The 17995-nt window shown below is 46.9% G+C and overlaps 3 protein-coding genes across 3 annotated transcripts; all 3 read right to left on the reverse strand.

The window, feature by feature from the left end:
• Positions 1-1122: 1122 nt before the first annotated feature.
• Positions 1123-1767, reverse strand: LOC123049995 (pectinesterase inhibitor 12). Its single transcript, XM_044472844.1, has one exon. It carries the CDS (start codon positions 1712-1714, stop codon positions 1178-1180), a length of 537 nt encoding a protein of 178 aa, XP_044328779.1. The 5' UTR covers positions 1715-1767; the 3' UTR covers positions 1123-1177.
• Positions 1768-4808: 3041 nt separating this feature from the next.
• LOC123049996 (putative invertase inhibitor) lies at positions 4809-5482 on the reverse strand. The gene has a single exon (XM_044472845.1). The coding sequence runs from the start codon at positions 5467-5469 to the stop codon at positions 4942-4944; it is 528 nt and encodes a 175-aa protein (XP_044328780.1). The 5' UTR covers positions 5470-5482; the 3' UTR covers positions 4809-4941.
• Positions 5483-6667: 1185 nt separating this feature from the next.
• Positions 6668-7201, reverse strand: LOC123055930 (cell wall / vacuolar inhibitor of fructosidase 2-like). The gene has a single exon (XM_044479736.1). It carries the CDS (start codon positions 7199-7201, stop codon positions 6668-6670), a length of 534 nt encoding a protein of 177 aa, XP_044335671.1.
• Positions 7202-17995: the final 10794 nt, after the last annotated feature.

The raw sequence follows: 17995 nt of genomic DNA on the forward strand, positions 1-17995 counted from the left end.
GGATCTGCTCGGATGTCGTCGTTGTTCGTCTACGTTTGTGTATCTTCAGGTTCAATTCTTCCGATCTATACTAACTTCATCGGTGGCGGTTGCTAATTTGGTGCGCTGGTCCTATGGGGCCATAGCACGACGACTTCCCGACTGTCTACTACAGCAAGGTTTGTTCGGCTTCGGCGAGGGAGGGGCTATGATGGCAGCGGCTTCAGCTCGCTCCAATGCTTGTAATTGTTGCTAGGTGGCCTACATACATGGATGTAATTTTTGTTGTTTCTGATGTTTTTGTACTACCTTGATGTTTGATGAATAGATTGAAAATTTTCTCAAGAAAAAAAAAAGAAATATAAGACGTTTTAAATCACTAGTAGTGATCGAAAATGTCTTATATTCTTTAGTAGTGATCTAAAACTTATATCTTTAAACAGGAAGTACATGGTAACATTTGGTTGGAAATCATGAGGCCCACACAGTAAAATTTAGGATTATCGTAAGCTTAGAATCATCGTGGCCAATTTTCCGAAGTCTGCATCTTTCCCCCGCAAAAAAAATAAAAATAAGTTTGCATCTTCGACTCGAAACGTTCGCGCACGCTGGTTTGCCGCCTCCATCCGCGCGCGACGACGCTGACTGCCTGACCGGACATGGCCTTCGTGGCTGGACCTTACCCGCGGTGAGGCTGGCGCCACCTGCAGGCTGCGGCGCCGTCGGACACAGCATGACCCATGCATCCATCATGTGCTACCGGTATCAGATTTGTTCTGCAACCATCGTTGTGACGTTTCGCTGTACGTAAAACACTTGAAAATGATATGACTAAACAAAAGGATACCGGCATCCGCTATTTTGATGTATGTGGCAACTAATACGTGTGGGCGTATTCGATTGCCTTGCTAATCAACAAATGGCAACAATAATATAATCTTGCACTTGCCTGGCAAGCATCTCTTGCGTACAAAATTCGTTAGCGTGCCGCGCATGGGCATCTCATCCCATGCCGTCAGATCTCCTGAACATTGGCAAACATTGATGCACGATGGATGCTCATGCATTCGCTTTGATGGCCACGATCGTCCCAAATTGTGTGCCGTGTTCTTAATGACTGCTATGTCAGTTCACCACGATCCATACAGGATTATATTCCAGGATTATATTGATCCAAATGATTATAGACTTTTGTCGCTTACAACGTGTTCGTTACAGCGAGAGCGATGGAACACTCCTTACTGAACTTGGAGTCCTCGTCGGCCAGCGGCGAACTCACGCCCAGCTCGCGGAACCCTTCCTCGCAGGTCTGCGGCGCGTCCGCAGCGGCGCTGAGGTTCGTCAGGGCGTCCTGGAACTTCCCCGACGAGATGCCCCTCGCCGCCGCGTCGAGCTGGTCCACGGCGCTCGAGTACAGCTCGTCGCAGTCGGCGAGCGGGCCCTGGATCCTCCTGTCGTCCCCTTGCGATGCCTTGATGGTGGCGATGCGCCTGCCGGTGCTCACGGCCGCCGCTCGGATGATCTTCGTGGCGATGACGGCGAGGCCGCGCTTGTCCGCGGTGGCGCTGCCCTTGCACGCCTGGAAGAACTTGACGCAGTAGTCGTAGGCGAGGTCCTTGTTGCTCGCGCTGACGGACTTGCAGGTGTCGTCTAGAGTGGAAGCGGCGCTGGACGAGACGAGGAGGAAGAGGAGGAGGACGGCGAGCTGCGGGAGAACTTGCGAAGGCCTCGTCATCTTTGCGCTGGTTTTAGTGGTGGTTGTGTCAGACGTTTTGTCTTTTGGATGTGGAGGGAGACGATATATATATAGAGAGACGTAGGGGGGATCCTGCTAGGCAATGAAATTCAGGTGGCGTCTGCTCGATGGGAAATTCGGGTATGATTAACTGTAGACGCCGGGGGCGTGGACCTCGTTGTGGAGTTCAGTGACTGCGACTCCGGCGCTGCTGCTACGCCGGCTGGACTAGTCGTGTAGGTAACTGGTTAGATGGAGGAGGACGAAGCAAATCTCTGGACAAAGCTCAAATTTAAGTGCTAAGAGTAATAACAATGTAACTGTACTGTAATTATAACAGGATGGACTAAGTACTGTACCTGTTGCTTGAACGTGTAAATGTCTCCAAAATCTTAACTGCAACATTAACATCAAGTGCAATATCTGATTATTAGACGGAACTTATGGTTGTTTTATAATATAAACTACTACCTAGCTTTTTCTGAAATTGAGTTAAAACCTATACGAAAAGGTGTGATGGCACCCGGGTTCCCCGGCACCCTCTTATCTGGCGCGTCCAGCCTTTTTAAGATTCGTGCAGTGTTGCAGGCCGCAGCAGGTTATTAGCGGTGGCAGGTTTAATTAAGCAGGTAGGTTGTGTGAGGCAGAGTAGGCTTTTGCAGAGGTAAAACCGTGCACGGTGGTAGGCCTGGCCGGAGTTGAAAGGACAGGTCATGGGCTTTTGCATGTGGCGTCTGCGGTGCATGCGGCGTTTGTGCATGGACCCCAGGAACATCACATCAGCCTCATACTACTTTCCTTCACTTACTTCTTCCTTTTTCCTCCTTCTGGCGCGTCATACTACTTTTTTTTATTTCTTTGTTCTCTGTCATGTAAACTCCAACGTTTATCTGTCACAAGCTTTCTCTCCCTCTCTCCATTTTTTCTGTGTCACTTCTTCAGAAGAAAGTGAAGTTCTCTCTCATAGGCGCGCTCTCTCTCTCTCTCCATTATTTCTGTCACTTCTCCAAAAAGTCTGATGCAGCAGCGTTCTCTCACTCAACAGTGTACTACACTAAAAAAACGGAGAGAATTGTCATGTTGTTTCTCTCAGCTGGTAGAGAAATGGAATCTATGTCAGATGAACATTGCGAGGGCCACTGTTGATGTACTCTGGCCGCATGTCACGGACAGCAACCTCCCGCGCTTAACAGCCACTCCGTTTGCTAATCAAATTACGGTACAGTACATGGCACAAATCTCTATGCGGTGAATTCTGAACGTATGGTTTTGATAAGGGGGTGCCTAGACACCTCAAACCTATATTATATTTGTCTCTTTTGCAACTTCTGATTTCGATGATCAGGATTATCGTCTAACCCGGCCGGTATGCAGAAGACGTGGGTTGGGAGTATGCAAAAGTTGAACTATAATGCACATGTACTGATGTACATGAAGATGACAAGAACAAAATTAATAGATGCACTTTCATAATCATCGAAACACGTATCCGATAGAGAAAATGGACTAAATTAAATGGGCTTGGTGTATACGTGATGGTAAAATTTTTGAGGGAAAAACCTGATGGTGAATTCGTGACGAGATGGCGTGTCAAGGTCATGCCCCAATCCCGATCGCACTCGGCCTGACATGCGTCATTGCTTGAGCGTTGGCGCCGCTGCCGTGCAAGTCGATCCTTCCTGACTGCTTGGCGTTGCGTCGCTAGGTGCGGTGCGACCGCCTCTTGGCTGCTGGATTTGGCCGCTCATCAGATAGCGATCGATCGGAAGCAATCAAACCAGCCGATCGATCGGAGAAGGAAACGACTCGTGTGACCCGGGCTCCAAGCCCAAAACTGCATCGAGCATCACACATTGTAGTGAGAGAGCAAACCAGTAGTATTCTCATCCGGCATGTACATTCTCATCCAGCAAGATCTGGACGACTACACCCCAACACAACAAGATCAGAGAGTGACCTTCAGTTCAATGCAAACCCTTCCTGCTATGCCCTGTGTCACAAGAGATAGAAGAACTAGAGATTGAGAGATACTAGAAGATAGAGAAGATGCAGATAGAGATAGAAGACCAGAGATAGATTTAGAGAAGATAGAGATAGAGATGTACTTAATTATTTTGCATGCATCTTTTGCGAATAAAATTAGTTACCGTGCATTTCTCTCCCTTAGAGCATCTAAGGCCAGAATTGCCTAATCCGGATCCCTATATGTCTGTGGACACGCTCGCGGAACGTGACCGGACATGCCTCACATGCAAACACAAACACAAAGTGACCGGAATTTTGCTATTTGCCACAATAAACCCTATTTTTAAAACATCAAATACATGCAAAGACATGCACGTCGATCATTTTGGTCAAACAGTGCACACAAATACAAAATTTCAGGTCCGGCGGGGTTGGGGGTTTAGTCTCACCTCGCCACACGAGGAGCGACGTGAAGGGTATGAACAGCCGAGTCACAGTTCATATTCTTCACAGAGCCAACATTGATTGCCCTTCGCACTAAGAAACTTTTTAAGTTAAATCATTTTCCCACTCATAGCCATCATTCCACGGTGAATTCATCGATGATCTAGAAGTAATGACCACGGGGCGGCGTCCGATGGTGCTGACCTTGACCGTTTGCGACTGTACAAACGAGGACAAACAAAGAAGAGAAGAGGGCTGGTCTGGCAAGGAGGGGCGGATATGCGCGAATTGGCACGGGCCTAGCGGTCAGTCCGATGTTGCAGGCACGGCCGGGCGTCCCCATATTCGCCCCAGATTTGATGCGGGTCAGGCGTTTGGGCCGGTTGTGGAAACTCGGTTGGATACTATTTTTCTCCTCTGGTTAGTGACCGCGCAGCCTGCTCGAGCATTTGGGGCCGATACGGGGGTCTGGTTGTAGATACTCTTATGGCATCAGATCTCCTAAAGAAGGATGAACATTAACGGGCCACATCCATTTCCTCCATTAGCGCGATCGTACGCAGACAGTGCGCCATGCATGTAAATATGGACAGATGGAGTATTTCCATTCAATAGGCTTTACAAAAAAAGGAAATCACAAAATTAATTCTATAAGCTCCAGAGAAATAGTAATTCAATTCTATAAGAAAACAAAAATTCCGTCCAAACATACTTGCAAGATCTGAAATTGCAGGTTCCAAGAGTTTATTGGTGGATCCAAATGATCATTGGACTCATAGCTATTAGCCAGATTCACACATCCTCGGCGGCTAGCTTAGCTACAACATGGTCGTTATGGCGAGAGCGATGGAGCAGCCCTTGGAGAACTCGGCGTCCTCGGCGGCCAGCGGCGACACGACGCCCAGCTCGCGGAACCTTTCCTCGCAGGTGTCGGTGCCCAATATCACGCCCGTGAGGTTCGTCTTCGCGTCCTGCAAATTACCCGACTTGACGCCCTCCGCCGCGGCTTCGAGCCATTTCAGCGCCGCCGTGTAGTGCATGCGGCAGTCGGAGAGGCGCCCGCTGACCTTCTTGTCCGTCACCGAGGCCTTGAGGGCATCGATGCGCTTGCGGATGTTCGCGGCCTCTGCTCGGGTCATCTTCGTGGCGATGACGACGAGGCCGCGCCTGTCCGCGGTGGCGCTGGCGCTGTCGCCCTGGAAGAACTTGATGCAGTAGTCGTAGCCGATGTCCTTCTTGCTTGCCGCGACGGACTTGCATGTGTCGTCTAGAGTGGAAGCGTCGGAGGAGACGAGGACCAAGAGGAGGACGAGGAGACAGGAGGGAGCTTGCCAATGCCGCATCATGGTTTTTGGCACGACTACCATATATGTGTTGTTTGATAACAAAAATCTGGTGCATATATATAGCCGTGATCGTAAATGCGATAATACCTTATGAGTATATCAATCTTCCAATCTGAACAAACCCATGAAAAAGGTTTTCCCTCAAAAAAAATTTTTTGCCGCCAATTACTTCCTTTTCCAACGTTATCTTTTTGTTTTCAGCAGTTTATTCCAAAAAAATATTGTATTTTGCTATTAATAAATTACTCCATTGATCCATATTAATTGTTGCCGATTTAGTCCAAAGTTGTAATTAATCACCGAGAATTAATATGGATTGTTACTCTCTCCGATCCATGTTAATTGCTGCTCATTTAGTAGTATAAAGTTGTACTACCGAATCACTCAGAATTAATATGGATCATTATTGTCTCCAATCCATGTTAATTGTTGCTCATTTAGTATAAAGTTGTACTTATCACTAAGAATTAATATGGATTGGAGGGAGTAATTATATTCCTTTTTGGACTCAAGCTGCGCGCGGTCTTTGCGCTCCGTATTGCAATCAAGTTGTTGAGTGGCCGGACCGGACGGCGGTGATGACCGGAGAGGAAGGAGACGAGCAGAGGCGGTCCGGGTCCGGGCGGCTGCAGCGGCCGGGACGTACGGCAACGGCGGGTGACGAGGAGTAGAAATAGAAGAGAGGCGGGCCGTACGTGGGCAGGCAGCGAGGGAGCAAGGCTTTGCCGATCGATTCGCCGGGACTTTTTTTTTTATTTCTTCTGCTGGGAGAGACGAGAGATTGCAGTTGACAAGATTAATTAATTAAGAAGGGAAAACGAAGGAAGAATCGAAAAATGAATTGAGTAGGCGTCATGTTGACCTCACGTACGCCCCGTGCCTGTTTGTTTTGCGGTAGCGCGCGGCCGGTCTGGTGTGGCGGCGCGCGTGAGGAGGTCTAATTTAAGGATGCATGCAACGAGGAAAGGAATAAACTGACGGAAAGAGTAACAGTAACCCGAGCGTAGGTTGCGGGAGCAGTTACAAAGCACTTGATTAGCGGCAACAAGATCTTTTTTTTTCTGCGGGGTAGCGGCAACAAGATCGATCGTACGTCCTGCTTCTAACTAATCCAGTGGCCAATGATTAGTCTGATACACGATCAGATTACTAGTGTTACCTACCTGAAAGACAATTCGCTTCTAATCAAGCTACCTACCTATAACGAGTGCGTTACAGCCATCGCGATGTACACCTCCTTAGTGAACTCGGCGTCGGGCGGCGACTTCAGGCCCATCTCCCCGAACCCGGTCTCGCAGGTCTCGGGGGCGTCGAACGCGCCGGTGAGGTACATCTCCGCGTCAAATTTGACTTCCGGTGTGCCCGCCTCGACGCCTTTAGCCGCAGCATCGAGCTCGTCCACGGCTGTCGAGTACAATTGGCCGCAGATGTCGAGGCCCATCTGGATGACCTTGTCCTTCTCCGAGGCCCTGAGGGCGTGGATGCGCTTGACCATGCTCTTGGCTGCCGCTCTTCTGTTGAGCTTCGACGCGATGACGGCCAAGCCACGCTTGTCGGCGGTGGCGCTGCCCTTGCTGGCCTCGAAAAACTTGATGCAGTAGTTGTAGCCGATGCTCCTTTCCTTGCCGGCGGCGATGGATTTGCACGTGTCTTCTAGTACAACGGAAGCGCCGCTGGACGAGGAGAGGAGGAAGAGGAGGACCAGGCAGGGGACAGCTCGTGAAGGCCCCATGGTTTTCGATGTAGCTGGCACTACTATATACTGCATGTACTACAAGACAGTCATCGAGATATTCAGACTTGGCATGAACAACAGAAAAACAGAGACAAAAATGGCAGGGTTAAATAACTGTAATTTTTTGCTATAAATAGGAGCATAATCTATTTACTTCCAGAAAGAAGTAGGGATTTGCTTGTTTTAAAAGAGAAACTTCTCCAGCTTAACCTAGGCCTTTGAACCGAGCTGGGCTATACCTGTGTGCGTACAAGAGTAGCCCAAAGCATATCTACGAGTCACACTGTTGCACATTTTTCATAGGTACTTTAGCTACTGAACACAGAGTGTTGGAGATTTTTAGTGGGGATGAAAACGGCATGGCCAGAAAATAGACATAAAACTGAACAACAAGCATATATGGCATTGTTTTATATGATACATGGTTTTTAAGATGTGAATTTTCCAAAACGCTATGTTTTACAGAAATCTGGGAAAACATAGACTAACATTATCATGCCTATTTGAGCAGAACAATCAGTGGCTAGGCAATTTTATTAATTTGTGCAAGTGGCATATAATAGATGCAACACCGAACAGAAAACACATAGGACTTGCATTTGCATCCATAAGAGCTACTGATGAATTTACGTTGATTTACAAAAAAGCTACAGAGCACAGATCTTCACAGACTTGGCATAAAAAAACAGAAAAACATAGATAAAAAGGGTGATTCGGGATTCGATCCCAGCACCACCTGAATTGTGCGTCGGCTGATGACCAATGCTATACTGCTATGGTATGTTAAAGAAGTAGCTAGGCCGAATATAAAACTACTACGCACACGGATCTGAGCTCAAACAAGCAGAGCGTGCTCCGGCATGGCGAGAGCACGGAGGGCGCGACGATGGCATGATACGGGTGACTCCTAAACGAAATGATAGCGCACTATAAATGGCAGGGAGGGATCGGGCATTACCTAGCTCGCCTGGGACACGAAGAGGTGGCCGGAGGCACGCCTTCTACGACGAGAGGAAGCGCTGAACTTGGCGGGGCTCCGGTTCCGTGAAGAAGATGCAGCAGGGGAAGAAGACGGGGTCGGGGAGGTCGTTCCAGGGGCCGTGGTGTCAGGCCTGCACTTTCATTTACAAGTGTTTCACTTCTTCAGTTAACGAACGGCCAGGATCTCCGCTATCGCCATCGATCCAACGGCTCGCGAGGCTCGCCGTATCACTGTACCGTTTCGTTGTAACTGTAGCTTTTCATTCCCGTTACTGTAGCTGTCACCCATTGCCAGCGTAGCTATAAAGCTAGCGGCCCCCGTCTGTAAGAGGCATGCCATTATTCGAGAATTCTCTCTGATACAATCATATATCTTACAGTAATACAAACCCTAGCTGCTACTTTCCCCTTCCTTTGCGTGAGATCGGTTTGTTCTAGCTCGATTCCGCCTTGATTCCCTCTCGGGGCGTGACAATTGGTATCATGAGCGTAGGTTTTCCTCGGCGGCGCGACAGATCGGAGCTGCGACGGTGATTTCCCACCCTACCCTCCCTTTCTCGTCGGCGGCGGAGGTGCTGGTGGCGATTGGCGGCGGAGTAGGAGGCGCAGGCGGCGGTAGACCTATTCGACGAATGACCGTATAAAAGGAAATAGGCAGCAAGGGAGTTGGGTAGACTAAAGATACTGCCTTTAGCCCTCTGCGGCCTTTTTTTTTGAAGTCGACTCCACTTGATTGAATTCATGTCATTGAAGCAATGAACTTGCTAGCCAGCGTGCCAAAAAGGTTGCTGACTTTGGGAAAAGAGTTTTTTCGTACCTTGATTGGACCCACCCAAAAGCAACGGGAATCCCTTTCTCCTGCTGCTCCTGTCCGCCCCTTGATTTATCACCGCTTTGGTCTTTTATTGGTCATTGATTTATAGACGGGAGGTAGAGATGGAGGGCGGCCCTCGGGGGGAGGGCCATTACACTGTTAGGTTTCCTAACATAGGACTGAGCATGTCTCAAGGGAGTGAGACATGCACTAACCTAGGAGGGCAGTCTACCACAAGATAGAGTTTGAGCCTGGAGCCAAAGCCCCAACTCCTCCATTTTAGGTTTTTATCAGGAAAGAATTTCAGGAAGAGCGAAATCCCCGTCTGGGGTATTCCGAAGGTGTAACCTAGGCAACAAAAAAGGGGCCCGATACTTCAACTAAAGGAGCGACCTGTTGGTTCACCAAAAGAACCTAGTGGAATCCACTGCGAGGGGAAGTGCTGAAGTGAAGAAAAGCCCCAATTTTGGAGAGGATTGCATAATTGGAGAGTAGAATTGGAGCAAAGCCGTGATCTGGCACCTTCCCTCGATCAGTGGCTTCAACCCTCGTCGGGTCGAATGGATTAGTTCTTGAATATAGTTTCCCCCATTCCCATTTTGGGCGGAACAGATCTACTAATTCTTTTATTCCAGTTAGTAAGATGGATCTTGAACTAAGAAATAGACCTAGCAGCTAAAAGAGGGGCTTATCTATTTTATGGGGAGACGAGACACTATCTTGGATGAGATAAAAGCAATAGAAAGTTGCTCCTTCCACTGCCGAAGCGGAGTACCGTGCCATGGCACACTCTCAGTATTTAGCAAAGCTGTTCCTATCTAACGGATAAAAACTGGATCAAATGACAAAGACATTGTTTGTGGAGAAAGAGGTGGCTTTTCCCGGATGAAATGAAACATTTGATTTGTGTAACAGATGAGACTTTCTTTTTCTTTTTCTATTTTCCCTGAACCAATTTGCTCCAAAGACTCTGTCATTGAAAGGAGTCCATAGGTTGATAAAATAGGTTTTCATGAAAATCACACGTAGATAGAAAAGGTAAGAGTTACACGTGCCAGAAGCGAGGAATACCGCTCGGAAGCCCGATTGAACCCGTCCTCATTCACTGCTATCTCCATATATTGGATGCAGACTGGCAAAACAGCAGTAGCCACAGATACAATTCTCAATCAAAAAGGGCAAGGAACGCCGATTGATACGTGTCAATGTCAATAAGTGGATGAGTGTTGTTAAAGACAATGTTTGTTCCTCTTCTTTGAAACGATTTTCATGAATCTCGAGATTCTTGAAAGGCGGAGGAAATAGACTTTCTTGCTCCTGCATCCTGCACCTCCCATCTCGGCACAGTGGAACGTGTAACCCGCCTGCTGTCCAAGTCAACCACTGAATTTCCTGTAATTCATAGCGCCTCGACACATTTGTACTCACGCCTAGGACGGTCTTTCACACGGCCGTTGGGCAGCTAGCTATTGCATTTGAAGGCTCCACAGAAAGAACCCGCAGGTACTATTACGACAGGTTCTTAATTGACACCCACTAGTGGTCAGTTTCTGCTTCCAAGTTGACTGGACCAGGTACCACATTCCTATTTCTTGCTCGTAAAACAAGTGTCTCCTTGGGTTTTGCTTTTTTCAGAGATCAGGAAATCTGTAAAATGTGTGGAATTTGAAAAGGCTAAACCTTAGTTCACACCTCATCCAAAAGTGCCGATCCAAATGAATCATTCTTCTGGTCTCTCTCTGCCCCCCCCCCCCCCCCGCCCCAAAACTGACCCACGACACAACGCCCATTCGTTTTGCTTTTTTTAGAGAACAGGAAATCTGTAAAATGTGTGGAATTTGAAAAGGCTGCTGTTCCGGTGATTAGATCAAAATAGAGTTCTTTCTACAAGAGCATCTCAAGTTGGTCAGGCGTCCCCAGGAGTAACAGTAAATGTGCAAGATTTGGACCACTGCCATTTCCTTAAACCATCAATCAACAAATTGAAATAGAGATATCGGTATCTTCCTGGTACTAGTAGTCCATAGAACTGAGATTTGCATGCATGGTGGGTAACAACATTGTATCTATCTTTTGCAGTCTGTAGCGAAGGAACTTTTTCCGGTCTTGCTGCTTTAAAGCAAACGAGTCTTCCTTCCCATAGACCAACCTCCCGTTGGCGGACTACCAGACCTCCAGCAGGAAATGGCGCACGCCGCCCATCCCGAAGACATTATTGCCGAGCTCTAACGCTTCTATAAAGTGAGAAATCATGGTACCTTCACGTCTACCTTTCCCAAGGGCTAGTTCAATTGCACTTATTGCGTATCGTGATCACAGGCATAGGGCTGTGGTTGGTTCATCGAAAAAGATGAGCCGCAGCCAGGACAATCGTACTGGTTGCTGTCCTTGAAGGGCCTCGCAGCATCGAAGAGTACCTATGCACTATGTTCCGGTTCACTGATAAGGAAGATAGAGTTGGGGTGGGGGTTTTAGATCCTTGGGAAATCCCTCTTCTTAATACCCCTATTCTCCCTTCATCCGGAGCTGATGCAAGATTTCCCCTGAGTTTCCATTAGGAGTAATAGGGAATTCCTTCTTACACATTTAGTAATGGAAGCAATCCTTGGTGCAAGACTAGTATAGCTTCACGGACATCTCATCGGCGCACCCTAAGCCCAGCTTCTCGGAGCTGCTACTGCGAAATACGGCTTCCTTAATATCCAAATTTCAGAAGAAATTCCAGAATTGGTAGCCTCCCAAATCAAACATACATTGATTGAGTTTGTAAGAAAAGATAGTAGGTTGAGGGGCTTCATTGATTAGTAAACCTACGGTGCTGGTAAGGGCCTACTCGGGGTGTCAAGCACATATTGAGTGGGTTTCAGCCTTGCTTTCCTAAAGAAGCAAAGGCTGAGAAACCCACGCTAACAATCTGTGAAGAAAGGGAGGTCGAGGTTTCCAAACCCTTTTTCTATTATGAAAAGCAAGGAAACACTAGTAATGGTGGAAACAGAACTTAGAAATCTAAGGCAATATTTCAAGGGTAAAAACAAGCCCTTGATGGATAGGGTTCCCAAGAGGTCAAACTATTTCTTGCTCGTAAAACAAGTGTCTCCTTGGGTTTTGTAACCAGTTTCTGGGCGTGGATTCTTTTAAGGATCTAAAGGATACTTTCGTAGATTTACATTTCAAGGGGCGCGAAAGCTTAACTTGGAAATGATGGCCTTTCTGATCTCATTCGTTTTCCGATCGCATAAAAAGTCATGAGATCAAAAAAGAAATGTGAGAATGTAGTTACAGATGTAAAAAAAGTCAATATCTCGTTCTCTTGGTCGATGATGGCCTTTTTATTAATTTTGACGATTGGATCTCTCTATGAATGGAGTTGCCCGACGTCGGACAGAACAAACTTTCGAGCACCCTGTTCATTTAGCCTCTTAATCGATGCACCTTAGATTGAAATCGACAAATTGAGTTTTGCCAGATGGATTCTTTAGAATGATTCCCCGATAAAGTTCAGTATAATATTTAGTTAGAATCTAAATAAAGGCGCATACGTGGGCGGGCAGGGGGCCCCACTACTTCTTCATTCAGGGGGGGGCTAGCCTCAGGAAAACCCCTCCTTCTTTTGGGAGGAAATCAAATGAGTAAAGGTTTCTGCCGACTCCCCTCAAGGAACCACTCACTACTCAACTTGAAACCACAGACCTACCTCCTGCTTTTGACTTTCTTCTTTGTCAGAATGAATGGTATGGCTTGCTCACTTGCTCAAAAACTTATTTTCAAAAATAAGGAGACAGAATATAAATCTCCGAATGGAGAAAAGCATATTATAGTATTTGCCCATAAGCTTATTCAATGATCCGAAGCTCGAGTACGGTCCGTGCGCCGTTTTTCTTCTTTACCATGACGAATCAATTGATTTTTTGTAGGCATCCCTCTTTCCTATGTCCTTCCCCCCTTTGCCCTTTCAAAAGTGGTTACTCCCGACCACTGACTTTTGATGGAAGGCTTCTGAACATGGATTGGTTGATAAAGCCAATTTTTCGGCGAATCAAATATTTTCTGAGAACACTAGACCTTCTTTCTTTCAGGATTGATTCCCACTCACTGCCTGATAGCAGGCTTGCAAACCGCTTTGTGAAGGCTGACTGAGAATGAGGGACCTAGTAGTGTATTTCGAAGCCTACGCACATAGGCGCAGGAATAGACAAGCTCTTCATGCATGAAGAGCTTATCTATCGTGCGCTGAACAGATACCGGTACCGGTCATGAAGGCTTCGCCCTTCTCAAGTCAAGTGCAGAAGCGAAATCCGTTGAGCAAGAAGCCCTTTTTGGTATAGAAAGTTCCAGCCAATTCCAATAGCTTGTGATAGAGTCAAGGGTGCGATTACCCTGGAATTTCAGCTCACACTTTCGGAAAGCTCGATAGTATCGTATTCCGAGATCTAGATCTTTCTATAGATAGATCCTTTGAGAAATTTCTATTGATCCGCTTTCAAGATCTATGAACAAGAGAGATCCAAAAAATCTCCATGTAAAAAAAAGAGATGAATAGATAGGGCTGAGCCTTCTTCCTTATTTGAAGAAATGATATCCGACGCCCATGGAAACTCTTTCATTTCAAAAAAGATTTGATGAGTTGTAGGGGCGGACCCACTTCCACTGATTTCTTGCGGGAAGGTTCTATAAGGGAAGAAGAATCAGAGCTGTGACCTGGTTACCCACTGCTAGCCTAGCGGAGATTTCTCTATTTGTTGAAAGTGGAAAGGAGTCATATTTGAATCGGAAAGTTGGGCTCGTTCACTCACACCTTTCTTTGATTATCGATGACTTGCAAAATGGCTCATCGATCCAAATGAATCATTCTTCTGGTCTCTCTCTGCCCCCCCCCCCGCCCCAGAACTAACCCACGACACAGCGCCCATTCGTTTCGCGCGCGGGAAGGCAACGAAGTTCAGTTCAAAAGACCGCAGCGGAGTGGAGCAGCCGCGACACGAAGTTCCTTACCTTAGCTGGATCTCGTTGCTACTCAGATGTTTCAGTTCGCTAAGTTTGAAAAGTTCAAAGAGCGCAGACTAGCCACGGAGCACGATCCCATAGGAACGATTTCATCGCCCTAAGAAGCAGAACGCGAAGGCTTAGAGTCCTTTTCGCTAGGTCCAAATTCGTCAAAGCGAAAGATCTGATCCAACGGAAATCCCGCATATTGAGCGCAGCTGGGGCTGGCTGTTAGCTTTAGTCGTTCGGCACTCTTCCTTCATTCTCATTCAACAAGGAAAGTGTCTAATCAAAATCATTGGTTGAGCCTCGCGTATATTATATGATGTCGTCCTGGAATTGAACTAGCGTTTAAGGTCGATCAAGTTCAAACAATTCGCAAGTCTCTCCTTCGGTTTTGCTTTTTTTTGGCTTCCTTAATTTGAGGAAATCAAGCTGTTCGACCACAGATAGGATCGGTCGCTCGGGAAAAGCCCAATAAATCCACTTAGGTCTACGTTGCCGCGATATTGTTCTATGGAAGCGGGTGGGCTGCTTTTTAGAAGTTCGGCCCGGGTTTTCATTAAAAAATCAAAAAGGGGGGAGGGATTGCTCTAGCATCACCAGTTATCTATTAAGCATAAAGATACATTCAAGATAACAATTAGCGGAATATAAGAAACAAAGAATAGATATTGAATAAATAAAAAAAGAGGCGGAAGCCTAGGAGGGCCAACCGAGCGAAGCTCTTTTATTTTGCCGTGCCGTGAAGTGCAATTTTCTCGTATGCATTTTAGAGAGGGCCGACGTCACACTGCCGCTTCAATAGCTAGCGGGTAATAATCAGAAAGTGAATCATCAACCACTCATTTAGAAGCCGCCCGCCCTACTTCATTCCTATCTCCTTCGGTGTCAGCCCCATGTACCCCCTTAAACTAACCACTTGAATTGATCAGGCGTTTGTTTTGTTTTGAATTGACATAGAGAAATCTTTCTCGCGTTCCCTTAATTCAGGAATAGGGCAGCACGTTGAGCCCGACTGGTTGTTTGAGCACACCGCTCACTCTGTAAAATCCCAGGTCGTGCGACGTGTGGTGCTGTTTCGGCGGCGATCTCGTTCGGCGGCGGCGGCAGGGTAAGCGTTCAGATCTGGTTCCCAGCTCGTCCTGGAGGTAAAATTCCCCTCTGAACGGCTTTACCAAGATGGGGCGTGGGAAGAATAGCCTCGATGAATCAGAGGTAGCTGAACTTCTAGCCATGAAAGGGGAATTTCTGCAACATCGCGAAGAGACCGCAGAGCTTCGTGGCGAAGTGGATGATCTGCGCAAGGACGTGCACGGCATTGGCCTCAAGCAGGACACCATGGTCAGTCATGGATGGAGTATAGAAAGCGGTCTCGTACCTGAATACACAGCTTGCAGCCATGGCAGATGTGCTCAAATCCCTATCAAATCCAGATGCGTCAACGTCAGCACACCCGGGCCAATCCGCAGCAGAACAACAACAAGTCCACAAGGAAACCAACGCGCCAGAAGACAGGCCACTCACAGCAGAACCGCGGAAACGTTTGGAGATTGAGCAGGCCAAAACCCGTCAGGTTGCTGCACAAATCCCACCAAACCTTCCACCGATTCAGGTCCCTAGGCCTTCTGTTCCTCCTGGTTATGGGGCGACCATCCCGCTGGACGTCCCCTCTGCAAATGCAACTCCTACAGCTGCATACAAAACTGCGCGCACTCCCACTTTCCACAACTTTCAACCACCTGCAGTGCACCAAGGCTGGGACGATTTTCAGCGACAGTATGAACAGGAAATGAGGAATCAGTTTCTCAAGAGTATCACCAAAGGCCCGCGCATGGATTTCCCACGCTTTGATGGTGAAAACCCAGCCGGTTGGATTCGGCAGTGTGAAAAATATTTTCAGATGGCAGGCGCACCAGCAGAGTTCAAGGTCAGTTTGGCTCAACTGTACATAGTGGGTAGGGCAGATGTGTGGTTACGCTGATCGGGCATCCTAAAAAACAACTATCATGGGCACAATTCTGCGAAGAAATTCTCCGACGGTTCTCATCAGCAAGCTCTTATGACCTGACAGAGAAGTTCACAAATCTGAAACAAAATACACTCACCGTGTCAGAATACACAGATCAGTTTGAGGAATTGATGGCAGAAGTACAAGCTGAAAACCCTATTATGGACGAAAGCTAGTTTATCAGGTGCTATGTAAATGGACTTCGCTCTCATATAAAGTTTCAGGTACGGCCATTGAGGCCCTCCTCACTGACTGATGCTTACTGGCTGGCAGTCGACTTGGAAAAGGGCCAGCCAGAGAAAAAGGCTTATAGCACATATTCCAGTACTGGCAAGAGCTCTGGCAATTATCAGAAAACTTACACTGTTCTACCTGACAAAGCAACTAAAAACAAGACAACAGTAGTTAACCAAAGAGCAAGAGAGCCTGGAAAATGCTGGAGATGTGGAGATGTGTGGTTTCATGGTCATAAATGCAAGATGGCACCTGTATTAAATGTTCTCACTGGTGAAGAGCCACCAGAGCAACAGAAAGAACAAGAAGTTTTAGAAGAACCTGAACTGGAAGAACAACCAGAAACTGAAGAACACTGCATGACAATATCAGCACAGGCCATGCAGTCAGACAATGTTCACACCATTTCCATCCTGGTGCAGATAGGGGGAAAACAAGGCATAGCTTTGGTGGATTATGGAAGTAATTCAACTTTCATCAGTCTCCAATTTGCACTGTCCACTACTTGCACAATTCTTAAAGACACCTCTAGAGCTGTTACTGTAGCAGGAGGAGGGACACTGTGGTCTGGTTCTTTTGTCCCAACAACCACTTTTATAGCAGGTAACACTAAATTTCAGCAACAGTTCGGAGTACTGGATCTCCCTGGTCATGACATGGTGCTGGGCAGTGATTGGATGGCCAGGCACAGTCCTGTTTCCTTTCATTATAATCCTAGACAGATCACTATAATGAAGGAGAAACTGACACCTGTCACTATAAGGGCTTGTGATACATTAGCTGATGCTACAACAATTGAAGCTGAGGAAGTACATAAGCTTCTCTCAGCAGGAGCACCTGGTTATGTGCTACAACTCATTAGAGATACCACCTTGAAGAAACCTGACAACAACACTGCTCCTCCACCTGTGGCAGAGGTTATCCAACAGTTTCCTGAGGTTTTTCAAGAGCCAAAGGGCCTCCCACCCAAAAGAGCACATGATCATAAAATTCCATTGAAAGAACAAGCAAAACCACCTAATTCCAGACCTTACAGAGTGCCCCATATGCAAAAGACTGAGCTAGAAAGACAAATTGATGCTATGCTCAGAGATAAGATTATAAGAGCAAGTGAGAGCCCTTACTCCTCCCCAACAATCCTGGTCATGAAAAAAGATGGCACCTGGAGAATGTGCATTGATTACAGAAAACTAAATGATGCTACTATCAAAAATAAATTCCCAATACCTGTCATTGAGGATCTCCTTGATGAGCTGCATGGAGCAACTTACTTCACCAAGTTGGACCTCAGATCTGGCTATCACCAAGTGAGAATGCATGAAGAGGATATACCCAAAACAGCCTTCAGAACTTACTTTGGTCATTATGAGTTCTTGGTCATGCCTTTTGGCCTTGCTAATGCACCAGGAACATTTCAAGCACTCATGAACAGTATCTTTGGGCCCTACCTCAGAAAGTTTGTGTTGGTCTTCTTTGATGATATCTTAATCTTCAGCAAATCATTGTCTGAGCACATTGCACATCTGCAACTAGTGTTGCAGCTGCTGAAAGAACACCAGCTCTTCGCAAAACTGTCTAAATGTGTGTTTGCAGTTCAGAAAGTGGAGTACCTGGGTCATATCATAACTGGTGAAGGAGTTTCCACTGACCCCTCCAAGGTTGCAGCAGTTGCTGATTGGCCACTGCTTACTACACCCACACAGCTGAGAGGATTTCTAGGACTATGTGGTTATTATAGAAGATTTGTTAAAGATTTTGGCACAATTGC

This window comes from Triticum aestivum, chromosome 2D (genome assembly GCF_018294505.1).
Source record: "Triticum aestivum cultivar Chinese Spring chromosome 2D, IWGSC CS RefSeq v2.1, whole genome shotgun sequence".
In the NCBI taxonomy this organism is placed as follows: domain Eukaryota; kingdom Viridiplantae; phylum Streptophyta; class Magnoliopsida; order Poales; family Poaceae; genus Triticum; species Triticum aestivum.

Coding starts and splice junctions, on each gene's coding strand:
- LOC123049995 (XM_044472844.1), bottom strand. CDS start 1,714: ATGACGAGGCCTTCGCAAGTTCTCCCGCAGCTCGCCGTCCTCCTCCTC.
- LOC123049996 (XM_044472845.1), bottom strand. CDS start 5,469: ATGATGCGGCATTGGCAAGCTCCCTCCTGTCTCCTCGTCCTCCTCTTG.
- LOC123055930 (XM_044479736.1), bottom strand. CDS start 7,201: ATGGGGCCTTCACGAGCTGTCCCCTGCCTGGTCCTCCTCTTCCTCCTC.